Source organism: Schistocerca gregaria, chromosome 1, assembly GCF_023897955.1.
Source record: "Schistocerca gregaria isolate iqSchGreg1 chromosome 1, iqSchGreg1.2, whole genome shotgun sequence".
In the NCBI taxonomy this organism is placed as follows: Eukaryota; Metazoa; Arthropoda; class Insecta; order Orthoptera; family Acrididae; genus Schistocerca; species Schistocerca gregaria.
In genome coordinates, this window is record NC_064920.1 from 987,674,256 (window position 1) to 987,696,024 (window position 21,769).

The window sequence follows — 21,769 nt, forward strand, 5'->3', positions numbered from 1 at the left end:
ACTGTTTGATATGGAATGGGTGGCAGCTGTCATAATGGAGGTACTGTTGCTTGTTGGTGGGTTTGATGTGGACGGATGTGTGAAGCTGGCCATTGGACAGATGGAGGTCCACATCAAGGAAAGTGGCATGGGATTTGGAGTAGGACCAGGTGAATCTGATGGAACCAAAGGAGTTGAGGTTGGAGAGGAAATTCTGGAGTTGTTCTTCACTGTGAGTCCAGATCATGAAGATGTCATCAATAAATCTGTACCAAACTTTGGGTTGGCAGGCTTGGGTAACCAAGAAGGCTTCCTCTAAGTGACCCATAAATAGGTTGGCATACGAGGGTGCCATCCTGGTACCCATGGCTGTTCCCTTTAATTGTTGGTATGTCTGGCCTTCAAAAGTGAAGAAGTTGCGGGTCAGGATGAAGCTGGCTAAGGTGATGAGGAAAGAGGTTTTAGGTAGGGTGGCAGGTGATCGGCGTGAAAGGAAGTGCTCCATTGCAGCGAGGCCCTGGACGTGCGGGATATTTGTGTATAGGAAAGTGGCATCAATGGTTACAAGGATGGTTTTCGGGGGTAACAGACTGGGTAAGGATTCCAGGCGTTCGAGAAAGTGGTTGGTGTCTTTGATGAAGAATGGGATACTGCATGTAATGGGTTGAAGGTGTTAATCTACGTAGGCAGAGATACGTTCTGTGGGGGCTTGGTAACCAGCTGCAATGGGGCGGCTGGGATGTTTGGGTTTGTGAATTTTAGAAAGTACGTAGAAGGTAGGAGTGCAAGGTGTCGGTGGGGTCAGGAGTTTGATGGAATCAGGTGAAAGGTTTTGTAGGGGGCCTAAGGTTCTGAGGATTCCTTGAAGCTCTGCCTGGACATCAGGAATGGGATTACCTTGTCAAACTTTGTATGTAGAGTTGTCTGAAAGCTGACGCAGTCCCTCAGCCACTTACTCCCGACGATTAAGTGCCACGGTCGTGGAACCCTTGTCAGTCGGAAGAATGATGATGGATCGGTCAGCTTGCTGATCACGGATAGCCTGGGCTTCGGCTGTGGTGATGTTGGGAGTAGGATTAATCCATCTTGAAAAACCTTAATCCTACTCCCAACATCACCACAGCCGAAGCCCAGGCTATCCGTGATCTGCAAGCTGACCGATCCATCATCACTTCTTCACTTTTTAAGGCCAGACATACCAACAATTAAAGGGAACAGCCATGGGTACCAGGATGGCACCCTCATATGCCAAACTATTTTTGGGTCGCTTAGAGGAAGCTTTCTTGGTTACCCAAGCCTGCCAACCCAAAGTTTGGTACAGATTTATTGATGACATCTTCATGATCTGGACTCACAGTGAGGAACAACTCCAGAATTTCCTCTCCAACCTCAACTCCTTTGGTTCCATCAGATTCACCTGGTCCTACTCCAAATCCCATGCCACTTTCCTAGACGTTGACCTCCATCTGTCCAATGGCCAGCTTCACACATCCGTCCACATCAAACCCACCAACAAGCAACAGTACCTCCATTATGACAGCTGCCACCATTCCATATAAAAAGGTCCCTTCCCTACAGCCTAGGCCTTCATGGAAAACGAATCTGCTCCAGTCCTGAATCCCTGAACCATTACACCAACAACCTGAAAACAGCTTTCGCATCCCGCAACTACCCTCCCGACCTGGTACAGAAGCAAATAACCGGAGCCACTTCCTCATCCCCTCAAACCCAGAACCTCTCACAAAAGAACCCCAAAATGTCCCACTTGTGACAGGATACTTCCTGGGACTGGATCAGACTCTGAATGTGGCTCTCCAGCAGGGATACGACTACCTAAAATCCTACCCCGAAATGAGATCCAACCTTCATGAAATCCTCCCCACTCCACCAAGAGTGTCTTTCCGCCGTCCACCGAACCTTCGTAACCTCTTGGTTCATCCCTATCAAATCCCCAAACCACCTTCCCTACCCTCTGGCTCCTACCTTTGTAACCGCCCCCGGTGTAAAACCTGTCCTATGCACCCTCCCACCACCACCTACTCCAGTCCTGTAACCCAGAAGGTGTACAAGATCAAAGGCAGAGCCACGTGTGAAAGCACCCACGTGATTTATCAACTGACCTGCCTACACTGTGACGCTTTCTATGTGGGAATGACCAGCAACAAACTGTCCATTCGCATGAATGGACACCGGCAGACAGTGTTTGTTGGTAATGAGGATCACCCTGTGGCTAAACATGCCTTGGTGCACGGCCAGCACATCTTGGCACAGTGTTACACTGTCCAGGTTATCTGGATACTTCCCACCAACACCAACCTATCCGAACTCCGGAGATGGGAACTTGCCCTTCAATATATCCTCTCTTCTCGTTATCCACCAGGCCTCAATCTCCGCTAATTTCAAGTTGCCGCCACTCATACCTCACTTGTCATTCAACATCATCTTTGCCTCTGCACTTTCGCCTCGACTGACATCTCTGCCCAAACTCTTTGCCTTTAAATATGTCTGCTTGTGTCTGTATATGTATGGATGGACATCTGTGTGTGTGTGTGTGTGTGTGTGTGTGTGTGTGTGTGTGTGTGTGTGTGTGCGTGCGTGCGTGCGTGCGTATATACCTATCCTTTTTTTCCCCTAAGGTAAGTCTTTCCGCTCCCGGGATTGGAATGACTCCTTACCCTCTCCCTTAAAACCCACATCCTTTCGTTTTTCCCTCTCCCTCCCTCTTTCCTGAAGAAGCAACCGTTGGTTGCGAAAGCTAGAAATTTTGTGTGTGTGTCTGTGTGTTATTTTATTGTGCCTGTCGACCGGCGCTTTCCCGCTTCGTAAGTCTTGGATTCTTTGTTTTTAATATATTTTTCCCATGTGGAAGTTTCTTTCTATTTTATAAAATTTATTTTGAAAGAAATGCTTCTCAAACAACCAATATTTTCCCGTTAACAGTTGTAATATTATGCTCTTCGAAAGAAGCTTGTTGTTACAAAGTACTGAACATTCTTCTTCCTATTAACATTGTTCTCTTGTTTACGTTTTACTGCTGCAGTATTATTCCGCATAGTGGGCTAAAGTAAATTTTTTTGTTAGAACATCAATTCTTACCAGTCAAAATTACAAAAATTTAACTGAAAATTCAAATAATGAAAAATTCCGAGAATTCAAAAAATTCCTGAGTTTATCTTGGATTTTTCCTGGATTCCCCAGTTGTACTGAGGTGTATATCTCCTGGTTTTAGTACCAGAGATTTGCTCTAGAGTGGAAATGTTTCTTCTATGTGAGGACTATAATGGCGTAGTCAGTATACAACAAGCAGAATTAGTTCTTTTTGCAGATGACATTAGTATTATAAAGCACACATACAGAAAAAGAGGAAACAGTAAACAGTGTTCTTATGACTGATTCTGTGAATGGTCTCACTTTATATTTTAAGAAGAAACAACATATTCAGTTCTGCACATCAATGATAAATGTAACAAGTGCTGAGGAAATAATAAATTGTGTAGAAACTTCAAAAAATTTAGGTATCCATAATGGTGAGCATTTAAACTGGAAAAAGCACATTATGGAACACCTATAACAACTTAGTTCATCTACTTTGTAATTAGAATCATTGCAAATCTCAGAGACATTCAATAATGTCATATGAAATTATGTTTCGGGATAACTCATCTTTAAGAAGGGAAGTCTTCATACCTCCAAAACATGTAAGAATATTATGTGGTGCTCACCCAGATTCATGTTGTAGACATCTGTTTAAGGATATGAGCCTTCTGACTACTGCTTCACAGTATATTTATTCCCTCATGGAGCTTGTTGTAAATAATCCACCGCAGTTCAAAAGGAACAATGATGTACTTAATTACAATACTAGCAGAAAAAGTGAATCAACCAATGGAAAATCCAGTGTGAAATTTAACAATATTATGAAAAGGAAAGTTGTTACTTGCCATATAGTGGAGATGCTAAGTCGCAGGTAGGCACAACAAAAGACTGACACAAATAAAGCTTTTGACCAGTAAGGCTTTTGTCAAAAACAGATGAGACTGCAGTTCTGTGTGTGTGTGTGTGTGTGTGTGTGTGTGTGTGTGTGTGGGGAGGGGGGGGGGGCATATTTTTGACAATGGCCTTACTGGCCGAAAGCTTTATTTGTGACAGTCTTTCTGTTGTGCCTACTTGCGACTCAGCATTTCTGCTATATGGTGAGAAGGAAAAGTGAGATTGATTACTCCACATTAAGGTTGTTTTTAGCACAAAAAGGGGTGCACTATGCTGCAATTAAAATTTTTGATCACTAACCTTGGGATATAAAAAGTCTAATGGGTAGCAAAGCAAAATTTGGAAACAAGCTAAAAAAAAATATTCCTGACAACTTCTCCTATTCCATAGAAGTATTTCTATTACTGAAATGCATAAAAGTTTGATTTGTTTTAAACACAATCTAAAGGTTCTATGAAAATATGGTATTACATATAGCAATGGTTTACCTCTGAATACTAGATTGTTGTATATGCAATCCTAAGGTTATAAAAATATTTCGCTGAAGTTGGTAAGTGTTTCCTCTACACCTCAATGAATGTGTTGCCAATTTTAACTATCTTTCCCATCATAGCATCTCTGATTGTCAATTTGTGATAAATATCATTTTCTGGGAAATTCATAATGCATCAAATGCATACAAAAGACAGCAAAAAAGTGTTAAGGAAATCAGAAATAAAGGTGTTTGTATTTCGTTGGCAGAAAACATTAAACATGAAAATATTAAAACCCTTGTAATCTTTTATTACAAATACAAATTATAATAAAAGACATTTTTTACAAAGTAATCATTATATTTTCTCAGACAATCAAAAATTTACAGTTATTTAAGTCTATTCATAAGCATGAAGGTTCTTTTGTCTATGATTACTAATCACTGCAGAAGGAGCTTCTCGCCATCAGGCTTATTTATGTGACAAAAATAACTAATTTCAGGTAACTGTCTTTTCTGTGTCAAGTTGCCAACATAATTAAACTTTTATGCCAGCTGTGTTATTCATATAAATAGTTGTATACCAAATGTATATAACTTCCTACTCTTTCACCTATTCTCTAGTTTGCACCACCAATAATCTTCCAGGACTTTTTAAAGTAATAGCACAGTCTTATAGACAATGAAATAATATAAAATAAAGGCAGCTGCAATACAATTTCTCAGTAGTTATTATCTAAAACAAAAATCACATGATTTCAGCTACAAAAGTATATGTGTATCACAGGTAGTTAAAAAGGAATTCAGCAATATCACTCAAGATAATGGCTAGATTTAAGTACAAAAATATCTTCAGAAGCTAAAGATACAAAAGCACACATTTTGTTCAGCTGTCATCTGACAAAAGTGCTTTATACTGTCTGAGGAAAGCTTCTTCCTGTTCCAGAGTGCTGTCAAGGTATTCATCATGTTCCTGGGATGAAATTCCTTCAGACAGACGTTCATATGCTTTTAATTCTTCCTCACGCTGAAGGCTTTGAGAGCTGCTACTTGTGCTAGGGTTGCTGCTACTGTTATTGCTGCTGCTGCTTTCATCCGAACTATCTGAAACATCTGGGAAATTTTGTCACACAGTACACACATTCCTTCTCTTTAAAACACATTTAATGCAAATACTGTACAATCATGTCACCAGTGCACCTGCACACTCTAAATAGCGTCTGGAAAGAAGAGTCATCATACTCTGTTCAGCAACAAGAATAAACCTGATGTAAACATTATGGCATGTATTGTTCCGCGTTTGCTTGCCTCTCATTGGATTTTGTTTCACGTGGAGTGGAAGCCAAGTTGTGACCAGTACAGTCAAGTACGATCATAAGGATACGTTTTATGCTGTGTTACACGCACACAGATTGAGTGATAATGTGTGGGACAACAGCTTTAGTAGCACATTAAACCTGGACAGCAATGGCCAACCAGCAATCCAACTAGCCTGAAATGATGTGAGCAGTTGCAGTTCAAGTCTAAAAAGAGATGCGCAAAAAGCAAAGTAGCTTCAAATGTCATTTAATTTTTAAAGAGAATGAAATAATATTCAGCACAACTCTGGCACTACTGCGGGCTTCTTAGGTGACCAGACGGAAAGCATAAAATGCTCTCATTCTCATTTGACATAGTATTATAATCAGAAACAAATGTGATAGAAATTCCTAACTTGAAGACAGTGCAATTTTTCTGAGCAAGCCATGTGTGATGCAAAAGAACACTGCAGGGATTTCACCGTACTGCTGAATACTGAAGCCACTAAAGGTATTAATTACAGTCAGTTGTCTGGTAATCTCTTAATTCCTTCCTTATCCAAATCTGAGAAATACATTTCAGTACTGGAACTGTCATCTGTTGCATTAATAACCGCATTTTCTCCCCTTCTTTTATGACGTGTTGTTCTATAACCCACCAACGTTCGGCAGTAACAAGAAAAAGCTGCATGTGTTTGGTGCAGTAGGTCTGGCAGCTTAACAATCTTGTTATTTCTTGGGACAAATCCCTAAACTTGGCTCCAGATCAGTTCTGTTGGGTTCATATTGGACTGATACAGAGGCAAACATAAAAATGCAGCATTTGTATGGTGCACTCAATGCTGTGAAAATGATTGTTTCATGTTCCTACAACATGTCTGTGGTATAAGACAATGGACGTAGTCCGAATAAAGAGTACTTAGTTCTTAATTTTTGTCTTAAAAAATTAAATTGTTATGTCTTCATAATTTAAGCAACCTTTGGTAACTGTCTTTCATAAAATATCGATAATTGAGAATTTATATTTCAAATGAAAAAAGGAATTTGACATGCAATATGTAATTAAAAACAAAAAGATGTGCATTACTCATTAAATTGATGATTAATTTTACAATTATGAGATGTAGGTAATTCAAACTGAATTAGGGGCATAAAAAAAAATAAAAAAAAATGACTCAGGCGAGACTTGAATCAGGGAACCATATGCTGCAATAAGTTACTGAGATCTTATGCTATTGATTCTGCTGTACACTAACTTGCATTTATGTTGCAACTGTACCTAATACAGTCTCCCAGAAAACTTCAATGCTGATTTTCCCTCTAAATGTATGAGAAACATTATGAACAATCTATTTCTTGGCACTTTTAAACCATGTTCCATACACGTGTTTTACTACAGGACAGGAAGCAGCCTCAGCCATTTTCATACTGCGTATTAACACCGTGACAATCAAAGAGCAACAGTGAAGAGGCTGTAACTATACACAATTTTTGAAACAAAAACTACATAACCAGAGTGTAATTAAGAAAAATGTTGATTGCTGTTAATACATTTGAATATCTTAAAGTTTATTTAACACAACTTAGTAATAATATACCTAACACATAAGTAGGACCTACTCCAAGAGCGTAACACCGCCTGTGTATGTATACCATGGCTCCTGACAAATCATCGCATTTGTGTTTGTTTACATCAGGTTTATTCCTATAGTGAACGGAGTATAGTTGTTGAAATTTAACAGTATCAAAATGATTTTGATAAACATGGTGTGAGAAGTTTTTAAAAACTGGAGATCTCTCTATAGCAGAATTTTTGTTAGAAATTATGACTATTAAACCCTTCCATTACCACCTCTAAATGTTGTAAGGCCTCATAATCTTAGTCAAATGTCTTCAAATCAAATAGTGGTACATGGCAAAGAGTACTTCTTACTACAATGTATAATGTTATTCCCTTACCATTCACAAATGTGAGAGCGGTAATAAAAGTGACTACTTCTGTGTCCCTTTAAATTATTTCTATTTTCACATTACCTACAGAAATGGGTTCCAAGGAACTGCACACCATTCCCAACAGTTTCACTGAATGCAGGTTCACACAATTATACAAACAGATTTTTATAAACTGATCAATGTCGCTCCCTGATTTTTCAGTATACCTCTAATAAGTTCTCTTACATGTCATCAACAGGCGCTCCTTCCTATCACACAGCAAAGGATGAATGACACAAAGTTGTGACTAAAAATGAAAGCTACTCCTATTCAGCGTCAGTGACTGTCACTTTGAAAGTCTGCACAATTAAGAGTGTTTTAACAATTGGATTTCAACAGTGACCTACAAAACCAACTCTGGGCATCATACTGTGGTGACCACACAACTATGCTATTTGTTCAGCCTAGGCTACAGCCAGAAGAAATTCATCATCCCATAGTGTTGCCACCCTACAGTGTCAGGAAAGTGTGGATTTCCAGCAGGATGCTCGCATTTATTACATTAGTGTATGTGAATACTGTCTTTCAAATTACATCTGATAGCTCTACATTCACATCCCAGAATAATCGCAGGCTGTTCAGTATAGTAAAAGAGTTGTCCCAAGACAACTCATTCTGATGTGTATGACCCTGTGGTTATGATAGTAAACAATTTACTATGACTAAAACTTTACTCCCCCCCCCCACCAATGAACCACGGACCTCGCCATTGGTGGGGAGGCTTGCGTGCCTCAGCCGTACCGTAGGTGCAACCACAACGGAGGGGTATCTGTTGAGAGGCCAGACAAACGTGTGGTTCCTGAAGAGGGACAGCAGCCTTTTCAGTAATTGCAGGGGAAACACTCTGGATGATTGACTGATCTAGCCTAGTAACACTAACCAAAACGGCCTTGCTGTGCTGGTACTGCGAATGGCTGAAAGCAAGGGGAAACTACAGCTGTAATTATTCCCGAGGCCATGCAGCTTTACTGTATGATTAAATGATGATGGCGTCTTCTTGGGTAAAATATTCCGGAGGTAAAATAGTCCCCCATTCGGATCTCCGGGCGAGGACTATTCAGGACATCATTATCAGGAGAAAGAAAACTGGTGTTCTATGGATCGGAGCGTGGAATGTCAGATCCCTTAATTGGGTAAGTAGATTAGAAAATTTAAAAAAGGAAATTGATAGGTTAACGTTTGATATAGTGAGAATTAGTGAAGTTCGGTGGCAGGAAGAACAAGACTTCTGGTCAGGTGAATACAGGGTTACAAATACAAAATCAAATAGGGGGAATGCAGGAGTAGGTTCAATAATGAATAAAAAAATAGGAGTGCGGGTAAGGTATTACAAACAGGATAGTGAACGCATTATTGTGGCCAAGATACACACGAAGCCCACGCCTACTACAGTAGTAAAAGTTTATATGCCAACTAGCTCTACAGATGACGAAGAAATTGATTAAATGTGTGATGAGAAAAGAAATTATTCAGGTAGTGAAGGGAGACAAAAATTTAATAGTCATGGGTGACTGGAATTTGAGAGAAGGAAAGGGAGAGAAGGAAACATAGTTGGTGAATACGGATTGGGGATAAGAAATGAAAGAGAAACCGTCTGGTAGAATTTTGCACAGAGCATAACTTAATCATAGCTAACACTTGGTTCAAGAATCATGAAAGAAGGCTGTATACACTGAAGAAACCGCATAAAGGTGGAAACTTATGGAGATGGGACCTGGATAAACTGACTAAACCAGAGGTTTCAGGGAGAGCATAAGGGAACAATTGACAGGAATGGGGGAAAGAAATGCAGTAGAAGAAGAATGGGTAGCTTTGAGGGATGAAATAATGAAGGCAGCAGAGGATCAATTAGGTAAAAAGACAAGGGCTAGTAGAAATCCTTGGGTAACTGAAGAAATATTGAATTTAATTGATGAAAGGAGAAAATATAAAAATGCAGTAAATGAAGCAGGCAAAAAGGAATACAAACGTCTCAAAAATGAGATCGACAGGAAATGCATAATGGCTAAGCAGGGGTGGCTAGAGGTCAAATGTAATGCTGTAGAGGCTTATCTCACTAGGGGTAAGATAGATACTGCCTACAGGAAAATTAAAGAGACCTTTGGAGAAAACAGAACCACTTGTATGAATATCAAGAGCTCAGATGGAAAGCAGGTGTTGACAGATGTGACAATTACCGAACTATCAGTTTTGTAAGTCACAGCTGCAAAATGCTAATGCAAATTCTTTACAGACGAATGGAAAAACTGGTAGAAGTTGACCTTGAGGAAGATCAGTTTGGATTCCGTAGAAATGTTGGAACAAGTGAGGCAATACTGACCTTACGCCTTATCTTAGAAGAAAGATTAAGGAAAGGCAAACCTATGTTTCTAGCATTTGTAGACTTAGAGAAAGCTTTTGACAGTGTTGACTGGAATACTCTCTTTCAAATTCTAAAGGTGGCAGGGGTAAAATTACAGGGAGCAAAAGGCTATTTACAATTTGTACAGAAACCAAACGGCAGTTATAAGAGTCGAGGGGCACTAAAGGGAAGCAGTGGTTGGGAAGGGAGTGAGACAGGGTTGTAGCCTCTCCCTGATGTTATTTAATCTGTATATTGAGCATGCATTAAAGGGAACAAAAGAAAAATTTGGAGTAGGTATTAAAATCCATGGGAAAGAAATTAAAACTGTAAGGTTCGCCGATGACATTGTAAATTTGTCAGAGACAGCAAAGGACTTGGAAGAGCAGTTGAACGGAATGGACAGTGTCGTGAAAGGAGGATATAAGATGAACATCAACAAAAGCAAAACGAGGATAATGGAATGTAGTCAAATTAAGTCAGGTGATGCTGAGGGAATTAATGAGGAAATGAGACACTTAAAGTAGTTAAGGAATTTTGCTATTTGGGGAGCAAAATAACTGATGATGGTCGAAGTAGAGAGGTTATAAAATGTAGACTGGCAACGGCATGGAAAGCGGTTCTGAAGAAGAGTAATTTGTTAACATAGAGAATAGATTTAAATGTCAGGAAGTCGTTTCTGAAAGTATTTGTATGGAGTGTAGCCATGTATGGAAGTGAAACATGGACGATAACTAGTTTGGACAAGAAGAGAACAGAAGATTTCGATATGTGGTGCTACAGAAGAATGCTGAAGATTAGATGGGTAGATCACGTAACTAATGAGGAGGTATTGAATAGAATAGGGAACAAGAGTTTGTGGCACAACTTGACAAGAAGAAGGGACCGGTTGGTAGGACATATTCTGAGGCATCAAGGGATCACAAATTTACCACTGGAGGGTATTGTGGAGGGTAAAAATCGTAGAGTGAGACCAAGAGATGAAGAAGCTTGCACAGTATAGAGTAGCATGGAGAGCTGCATCAAACCAGTCTCAGGACTGAAGACCACAACAACCAAACAACAACAACAAAACTTTATTTTGTGAGCCCACTTTTTTAGAATGTTTAGCTTTCATATTCATTCAGGATATTACAGAGCTAGTATTATTTTACATGGGCCATCAAATCAAGGGCAAATTTGCCAGCAGCAGAAATTGGTTAGCCTTAATGTACAAGTCTAGAAAACAATTAAATAAAAATAGTACAATAAATTGCTGGCAGATTCAAACAAATGGTATAAAGATGGATGAAAAACGAAAATAATACAACAATAATTCCTCTGTACAAAAGACACACCAATAAAGCATATCTAGTGTCAACCAGCAAAAAATTGGACTGCTAGTGTTACAAGTATTGAATGGAATATGGAATCATTTATCATGACACATTATCATAGCAAGAAAATTTTCTATATCCCATTGCATAGGAATAATTTTATCCTATTTTAATTCGCTGCCGTTCCTTTGAATAATTACTGCAATGAGTCATATGTAGTGAAGCAGGGCACTTTGACTGACATTCAAGTGTTGGCAGAATCAAAACCTTCAAATAATGCAACCACTTGTGACTGCTTTCTAACTGCAGCATTTGTACTAGTCTCTACTGTAATATTTTGCTGATTTATAAGAAATGTTAGGTAACGTCTTATTCCTTTCCTGTAATTCAACATTTTCCGTATACTTTCATTATATCAGATACCTCAAAATATACATTTTCCCTCCAATTTCTTCTTTATCCACTCTTTTACTGGCTTCTTATGTTCGTTCTTACACCTACTATTTCTTCTGCAGCATCTTTAATGGTCTTTTAAATCTTGCTCTATCTCTTGTCTACTCCTACTGCAGTCTGTTTACTACTCAATTTTTTGCTTATTGTTACTTGGTATTTTTTTACTTCAGCTGGGATTTCAGTTTGTCCGTATACCAGTTCATATTCCATTTGTTAATCTCCTCTCTCATGACTGATTTTATCATAAAGTGGTCTGAGTCACAGTTTAGTCCTCTGCAGCTCCGAACATCTATAACTGGTGTGGAGTGGCATACAACCACTATAATATGGCCAATCTGATTGACTACTGTATTTACTCGAATATAAGCCGCACTTTTTTTTCCAGTTTTTGCAATCCAAAAAACCGCCTACTTAGAATCAAGTGCAAAGCGGAAGTTCTGAAAAATGTTGGTGGGTGCCGCCACAACTAACTTCTGTCGTCAAATACATGTAGCACTTCACAGGCACAAAGATAAATACTGGCACCAAAACCTTTGCGTCAGTAAATAAAATAAAAAAAAAGGGTGGAAGACGAGCTTTTTTTTCTCCGCCCTGAGTTTCAACCACTAAAGTTTCATACAATAGCCAACGAAGTAAATACAAATTCCTATTGTTCATCTTCGAATGTAGCAGCATTTCAATGTACTACGAAAATCGGACTGGCAAGACTGTTTGGGATGTTTGTCAATATGGGAAACTCTACGTTCTGAATTTTTTCCTACCTGTGAGAAGAGATGGTTGCTAATAGGAACTTTTATGAATTGTGAATCAGATGCAGTATTCTCTTCACCATAATAATAATAATAATAATAATAATATGAATATAAACATTTTGCCATGGATTCTTTCGTGTTTGCTGCTATCTCATTTAAATCCTGGTGCCTAATAAACCACGAAACTAGAGTGAGACAACAACAAACGCGGAAGAATATACATATCATGTCATGTTTATATTCGTATTATTCTTATGCCGAATAGTGATACAGTCAGAAATGAAGCACGGCAATTGATTAGATTTTTAAATCTAAGATGACTAATCTCTGTACAGAATGTAATGTACTAAAGAGGCGTCTGCAAAGATTGTCAAACGGAGTAAAATTTTCGCTAAACTCTCGTTCAGAACACCTTCTATCATACGCAGTCTATTATTTGGTTCTTGTTGATCATTATCAAAGAAAGCAGCAGTGTAAGTAGCAACAAATATCAGTCTCTTGCCATTGTTTTGCTAATGAGACGATCCCTCTCTTTTTTTTTTTTTTTTTAAAATTGTAAGCGGCGGTAGCGTGCACAAAAGCAAGCCATGCCGCGAGAAGTGACAGGTCGTAAACACTCATTATCAGAATGCGACAAACAATGCATGACACAGTGCAGTAATGCATTTTCAGCTATGAGGGACATAAACACTTATAACAAAGAGAACGGCACTTATCAGATCAAAGAAAAATAAGCAATCAATTCAAACCAGACAAAGCACGTTAAAAAGTAAGGGTACCCACATAAATACGGACGGAGCACTTGATGTATAGCAACGGCTACCCAGTAAAGCTTAACTGGAAAGCTTACGGCTCGAACCAAACTACTGTAGCTGTATCGTCATTCTCTCGACCTAAACTGTGCCTCATATTACAATGGGCCAACTTTGTTTCGATTTGAAGGTGCGACCTAAATCTTTTCTCTCACCTTGAATTTCGAGTCTCTGATTTCAGGTGCAGCTTAGATTCGGGAACATTTTTTTCCTCGATTTCGAGTCTCATTTTTCAGGTGGGGCTTAAATTCAAGTAAATATGGTACACCATTGACTGTGGACTTCCAAGTGCCCAGATGGATCCTTTTGTGTGGGAAGCAGGTACTTTTAATAATCATATTATTCCTTGCTGTGAACTGGCATAGTCAGTTTCCATTTTCCATTGTTGTTATTTTCTTCATGTAGTGTCCAGTCTCAAAAGTAATTAACATTAATGAGCATTGCAGTATGTATTGACAGAAAATCTGATTTGCATCTTCATAGTGATGTCACTAGCACCACTGCCATGTGACTGGTGTGAAATTTGAATAGACATCATCGTTCAGATGTACAAATGTGCCTATTAACGTTTATTCATGTCACACTACTCCTTCTGGGTGTCGTGTCCCCCCCCCCCCCCCCCCCAATCCCATCAGTGAAGTACAAAAAAAAAAACTTATTCACTTCCCGTGAAACACCAGCATTCTGCAGAATGTAAATTGGGAAACCCTGGTCCACAACTTTAAACATAATGTTTTTTCCCCCATATTCCAAAGAGAATACACTGTACATAATACCAACATTCAAAACCACACAATGTAGCTAGAGTTTCTGATGGCTGAATTTCCCTTCACTGTACCAGTAAACCATAAAGGATTAGAAGACACTGAGAAGAGTATCAAATTATGAAATGAAAAATGGAAAATCCAGAATGGAATAATGACAATATTATGAATATCACCATATAGCAGAGATGTTAAGTCGCAGATAGGCACAAAAAAATAGCAGTCAAACAAGTAAGCTTTCAGCTGAAAAGCCTTCATCCAAGTTAAACAACACACACACACACACACACACACACACACACACACACACACACACACAGGCGGGCGCGACTACAGTCTCTGGCTGCTGAGGCCTACAAGCAGCTGCACATTATGGGAGAAGCAATCTGAGTGGTGGTGAGGATGCTGTGGCGGGGAGGGGGAGCATGGATGAGGTGAAGAAAGGGTTGGGCAGCTGGGAGGTTAGACGGATGGCTTGTGGGAGGAAGAAGTCGGGGAGAGCAGAAAAGAAGAAAAGTAAGAAACTGGTTGGATTGGTGGAAGAGAGGGCTGTGTATAGTGCCGGAGTGGGAACAAGACAGGGAATAGATGGGTGTGGGTGGATTAGCACCCCCCCCTCTCCCCCCTTGCAGCTCCAAAACCACTCCATTAACTTTCCTGAATTTCTTAACCTTGAACCTTGCCTCACCATCATTCCCCAAATCCCTCAACATGCAAGCTAACCTTACATCCATAGAAAGAAATACAATCCACAACCTAAAAACTGATCTCCACCTTATAAACCTACCTGCTGACAAACGTTCCACCGATGTTGTTTTGAAATGCAAGGATTACCTGGCAGAAGGACTCCACCCGCTGTCAGATGCATCAACCTACAAACCCTCCTCACCCCTATCATTCCCCGCACTGCTACCTTCTACATGAAGTCCATAATCCCAGCCATCCATGGCACCCCATTGTGGCCAGTTACTGTGCCCCCACTGAGAGAATTTCTGCTCTCATAGACCAACACCTTCAGCCTCTTAGCACCAACCTACCCTCTTATATACAAGATACCAACCATTCCCACCACTGACTCTTCACAGTTCCTGTTTCTTTACCACATGGTGCTCTGCTCATCACTACTAATGTCACCTCCCTTTACACTAACATTCCTAATGCCCTGTCCTTGCCGCTATTGAACACTACCTTTCACAATGCCCGACTGATTCCAAACCTACAACCTCCTTTATAGTGACCATGACCAACTACTTTCTCACACACAACTATTTTTCCTTTGGAGGCATCACCTAGAAATACAAAGCAGCAATGGGCACCCATATGGCACCATTCTATGTCAACCTATACGTGGGCCATCTAAAGGAATCCTTTCTAAGTACCTGGAATTTCAAACTCCTCATCTGGTTCAGATTCAACTATGACATCTGTGTGATATGGATTGAGATGAGGACACATGTCCTCCATAACCTCAATACCTTCTCCCCCATTTGCTTCAACTGGTCCTCCTCGACCCAACAAGAAATCTTCCGATGTTCACATCCACCTCAATGGTGGCTGCAGCAATACCTCCATCCATAACCTACCAGCAATACCTCCACTTTGACAGCTGCCATCCATCCCATATGAAGAAGTCCTTTTCATACAGCCTAGCAATCCATGGCCATCGCATCAGTGTTGACGAGCAGTGCCTCACAAAATATGCCAAGGGTCTCATTGAGGCCTTCTCAGACTGTAATTACCCTCCCAATCTTGCACAGAAACAGATTTCTCATGCCTCACCTCTCCAGTCACCGACTACTTCCACAATTCACACTGTCCGGCCAGAGAGGAGCATTCCCTCATGACTCAGTAACAGCCAGACCTGGAGCAACTGAATTGTATTCTCTGCCAGGGTTTCAACTACCTATAATTGTGCCCTGAAATGAGGAATGTTCTACCCACGATCCTTTCCATGCATTCCACAGTGATAATTTGCTGCCCACTGAACCTTTACAATATCCTCGCCCATCCCTACACAATGCCTGTTCCCAACCCTTGCCTCAAGGCTCATATCCCTGTAATAGACCTAGGTGCAAGACCTGTGCCATATCTCTTCCAAATACCATCACAACAACCACCAGCCACTCCAGTCCAGTCACATGTATCATCTAAGCCACTAAAGGCAGGACTACCTGCGAAACCAGTCGTGATTTACAAGCTAAGCTGCAACCAACATGTTGCATTCTGTGCACATATGAATAGCCACCGACAAACTGTGGCCATGAAACAGTTGGAGCATCCAGTTGCTTAGCATGCTGCCCAACACAATGTTCTTCATTTTCATAACTGCTTCACAGCCTATGCCATCTGGATCCTTCCTAGCAACACTAGCTTTTCTTTCTTACACAGGTGGCAACTCTCCCTGCAATGTAGCCTATGTTCCTGTAACCCTCCAGGCTTCAACCTTCGTTAGTCATTGTCCTACACCCTCAGTCTTTTTACTTCTCTCCTTTTCCACTGCCTTCCCCTTGCCCTCTGTCTAACCTTCTGATTGCCCCTTGCTGCCCTACCCTCTCTCTACCTTGTCCTTGTATGTTCCTACAAGCAGCATTTCACTGTTCCCCACTCCTACCCTGCTCTCCCTCCCCCTATCCATCCCAGATTGCTTTTCCCATCACACACTGCTGCTCACAGTCTGGCCTTGGCAGCCAGAGGCTGTGATCGCGCGCGTGCACCCACGTGTGTGTGTGTGTGTGTGTGTGTGTGTGTGTGTGTGTGTGTGTTTTGTCCAATTCAGACGATGATCTTTCTGTGCCCAAGCTTACTTGTTTCACAATCTTTTGTTGTGCCAATCTGTGATCCATATCTCTGCAATATGGTGAGTAGCAATCTAACCTTTTTATAAAATAGGTTTGCTGTGACATTTGAGGTGGAGGGGGGGAGGTGGTGACCTGGGTCTCTAAAAGCATAGAATTTAAAGTCATAATCACATTTTCCTTCATTTGAAAAGAAAACCAGTATAGCATAAAAAAAAAGAGAGAACAGCAAGGCAGATGACACACAGTGATAAACTAAACTTTAAGACAGAACTATACAGTTTATTTGGGATCAAGTTACTTTGAATATTGGATCAAAGCAATGCAATTTATATATATATATATATATATATATCCTATATATATATATATATATATATATATATATATATATATATATATATATATATGAAGGAAATCACTACTCGCCAATGTGAAAAGGCACTGAGCAGCAGACAGGCACACAGGAAATGGTAACTGCAGATCAGGTTTCTAACACACACACACACACACACACACACACACACACAAGTTTAATCCTTTATTACTTTTATGTTGTAATTTCATATACCGACATGTCCCATGACCTTGGATATTTGCTCCTCAATGTGGTCCTATGGAACTTGACTTGTAAATAACAATATATATTATATATATTTATTTATTTTGTAGTCACTTCGCACTGCAGCCCAACTATATAGGATAGTTGCTCTTTGGTGTGTGTGTGTGTGTGTGTGTGGGGGGGGGGGGGGGGGGGGCACATGTGTGTCATCCAAAGAATGCCATGCCTTTATGTTTCTTAGTATCTTCTTTTACTGTGCGAGTAGGTGATTTATTCTCACAGATATAATTATCTTCCATTCTAAATTTCCCACAGACAAGAACCGACAGTAACTCATTTCTCAGCCACTGTTCATAATGAAGGAACCTATGGTTTCAGAAGCTTAGATAGAACTATAAACCCGCTAACCTGGCCCCTCTATTCTGAGGCCAGACTCTGTCTGTCAGAAGTGTGATGGAGGAGTTACATCTTAAAAAAACCTTTGCCCGACTAGCATGGCTAGTAGTATTTCACAGGGGCCTTTGCCGCTGTTACAATGGAGACTGCAATGGACTGTGAGGCAAATGTCAATAACGCTCAAAGAGCAGAAGCAGCAGCCCTTTCCGTTGGGATTGGTACATGGAGAAGCTTCATGAGAGAAGCTTCATCCTGGAGGGAGCAGCAGTTCCTCCAATTGTCATATTTGGCAGAAATCATGGAGATTTTTACAGCAACTGTTATGCTGTCTGCAGGTGTGGTCAAAATGACTAACTGCTGCAGTACTGATATGTGGAAGGGAATATGATACCACCTGCACTTATCTGACAATAAAGTCACGATGGGTTCCTTCTGTGCAAAATAGTCCCCTATTCAGATCTCTGAGGAGCTATCAGAGAAAATAAGAATGCTAACAGAATAATAAAATGAAGTGAACAGAGAGAAGGGTATTGACAACATGAGTTGCTGCTTAACACTGGAGTTAAAGGGACGGTGAAAGGAAAGAATCGCTGGTGCCGGTCTAGACATGAGCATATATTTGATGTGGGATGCAGTGGTAATGTTGAAATCGAAAGGATAGCAGACAAGTGACTGGAATGAAGAAATGCATCAGACCAACCTTAGGAAGAAGAAAGATTAGGGTTTAACATCCCACTGATGATGAGATACTAGAATTGGAGCACAAGCTTTCATGTACATCAGTTTGTCACTATCTGCCTCACTGCATTTTATTCATCACTATTTTTAACGATATTTAATTTATACATAACTTTTCCTTACATATTATGCAAAACATGCTGTAACACTTACTATTTGAGGAACTGTTCACTGTTGCATCACATGAGACTAATGTTGCCACAGCTTTTTCTACATCTCCTTGATGTTTTTTAAGAGCAAGTTTTGCTCTTTTAGCATCAAAGCCCATTGAAACAATCTGAAACAATTTGTGTGGATATAATGTTTCTAATCTAATCTGGACACACTATGTCTACTATCAAAAGTAAATATCACCAGCCTGCACAATGATTGCTTGAAGTAAAGGCTTCTAGACTTGTCAAAATTTTATTTAAAATCTGCATTACAGTTCAAACTAAAATAATTAATGGAAAATCTCATATAAAGATGTGAAACAAATACTAACAAAGAGATAGAGGGGCTGGCCAGTACTTACCTCAGCTCAGTACAGCCGACAAAAAAAAAACGAAAATTTAAGTTCCTAGCTTTCGGAATAAATGTTCCTTCATCAGGGAGGAGAGAGGGGAAAGAAAGGGAAGAAGGGGAAGAAGGGAAAGTGGATTTAGTTACTCATAACCCAGGTTATGAAGCAACAGGGAAAGGAAAACAGGGAGGGTAGCAAGGATAGAGGCATGGTTGTCAGAGGGAAGCCAAAGATATTCTACTGTAGGTACTGTGCCAGCTTCAAACCAAGGAGGATGCATACAGAAGTAAAGAGGTATATAGTATAAAGATGTAGGATGAAAAGATGCATGAATGGCTAGAGAGGAAAGGGAAAGAGGAGAAGACTGAAGAGTAAATGGGAGTGAGGTGGTTTAACGTAGGTTCAGTCCAGGGGGATGGCGGGATGAAAGGATGTGCTGGAGTGCAAGTTCCTATCTCCGCAGTTCAGAAGGACTGGTGTTGGGTGGGAGAAGCCAAATGGCACATACGGTGTAGCAGGTTTCTAGGTCCCTAGAATTATGCTGGAGGGCATGCTCCGCTACTGGGTATTGGACATCTCCTAGGCGGACAGTTCGTCTGTGTCCGTTCATGCGCTCAGCCAGTTTAGTTGTTGTCATACCAATGTAAAAGGCTGTGCAGTGCACGCATGTCAGCTGATAAATGACATGTGTAGTTTCACACGTGGTCCTGCCTTGAATTGTGTATGTTTTACCAGGCCAGTACTGGCCAGCCCCTCTATCTCTTTGTTAGTTACAGTTCAAACTATATGTTTATGTAAGTAATGAATAATGACAATGTTACAAGTCAGGTGACTAAATGATAATGATATGCAAAACAGCTTCAAATAATGATTAAATCTGTGATGCACGAAAAAAATTGTTTGTGATTAGAATACATATAATAAAGAGGAGGAGAAACTAATGTTTAACATACCATCAACAATGGGGTTATTAGGCATGGAAGTACAATCTCAGATGGATAAAGGTTGGGGAACGAAATTGATAATGCCCCTCTGAAGCCATCCCAACATTTGCCTCGCTCAATTTCAAGAAATCTAACTCAGAGTGGCTAGACCAAGATCTTAACTATACTCCAACCCAGTTGCTACCTGAATGTACTAGCTACTGAGCAGCTAAGTTTGGTATTGTGACAAAAAGGAAATATTAAAAATGAAGAAATATTAGATTTTAATGTCCAATCACTGTTATAATAGACAGAGCACAAACTCAGAGTAAGTAATAATTGACCATGAAAATGGTTGCATACTTAGGCATCTCGGTATTAAGGATATTTCAGACTATCTAAATCAGGATGATTGGAGAGGGATTGGAACCTGTTCCTCATGAAATCGAGTCAACTGTCTTAACCACACTGTCTCACTTGGTCAAAGAAGTAACAGGAATGTTACTTTAAGAAATTTTCTAAATATCTTTTATCGGGCACCTTTATATGAAGCCAAAAACATTCATAGGCATGAGGCATTATAAACTGTGTAACTAGAAATAAATCAATGGGAAGTCCAGGAGGGAGTAACAACAATGTGAAAAATATCGATTGCTACTCACTACAAAGAGGAGGTTCTGTGTCGCAGACAGGCACCGATAAATATTTAAGCTTCCAGACAAAAAAGTACTTCATGTGAAAAAGAAAACATTCAGAAGAAGGACTTTTTGTCCAAAAGCTTCCAGTCCTTTCACTGTGTCTGCCTACAACTCAATGCCTCTTCTATGAGCTGAGTAGTCATCTAGTAGTCATCTATCCTTTTCGTATGTTGTAACAAGAAATAATGTACAGCATTGATAAAATTATTACCAGTTAAGCGAAAGACATCTATTTTAAAAAAGGGAAATCTGTAACTATTCCAAAGAGGAAGATGGTAACATTTACCAACCTTGCATACAACAGTTTGAATACGAGCAGGCTACATAATTTTTGTATTTCTGAAATCAGAATGACTGGTTTATCCATTTCAAGTGGAAAAGATATGAACCGAGGACACTCTTAGTTTTGTGGAATTATATATGAGAGAGAGAGAGAGAGAGAGAGAGAGAGAGAGAGAGAGAGAGAGAGAGAGAGAGAGAGAGAGAGAGAGAGAGAGAGGGGTGGAGGGGGGGGGGGTGGGGGGTGGAGGGCAGCAGCAAGAGGGAGAAAGAGATATACTCCTTTTATACACTTCACAGAGAGGTAAACTATAATTACATATAATACCATGAGTAAAGACAAGTAATAATACAACGGGGCACCCCTTAAAGGATATTTACCTGTTGTATATCTTCCTGAGAAGGAGTCATAAACAAATGAGGCTTTTCTCTTATCAGATCAAGGCTTTGTGTTAAGTTGTTATTTGTTTGACGTAAAGCCTCCCGTGCAGTTGATCTTGCAAATCCCATGCTCATCAAACTTTTGTGAAGCTGAGGATCTACAAATTGTTCTCCATCAATACACTTGCCCAATTTTCGTCGCTGTCTGTTGTGTTAAACAAAGGTGTCAATAGTTTTAAGAACAATGGAATGAAAATAAATAACAGATAAATCTTATATTGATTTATTAACAAAGAACCAGGAAACTCTGTTACACATATCCTTCT

The 21,769-nt window shown here is 40.0% G+C and overlaps 1 protein-coding gene across 2 annotated transcripts in view; it reads right to left on the reverse strand.

Annotated features, from left to right (window-relative positions):
- Window positions 1–4,725: 4,725 nt before the first annotated feature.
- Window positions 4,726–21,769, reverse strand: part of LOC126277916 (NEDD8 ultimate buster 1-like) — a 109,943-nt gene continuing 92,899 nt past the window's right edge. The window contains exons 9-11 of one of the 2 annotated variants that reach the window (XM_049977488.1): window positions 21,444–21,648; window positions 18,814–18,937; window positions 4,726–5,554 (exon numbers count right to left, since the gene is read on the reverse strand). In XM_049977488.1, coding sequence (XP_049833445.1) covers window positions 5,328–5,554; window positions 18,814–18,937; window positions 21,444–21,648 — 556 coding nt within the window. In that variant the 3' untranslated portion in view covers window positions 4,726–5,327. The remainder of the gene's footprint in view (window positions 5,555–18,813; window positions 18,938–21,443; window positions 21,649–21,769) is intronic. The other variant, XM_049977495.1, reaches the window with a different exon arrangement.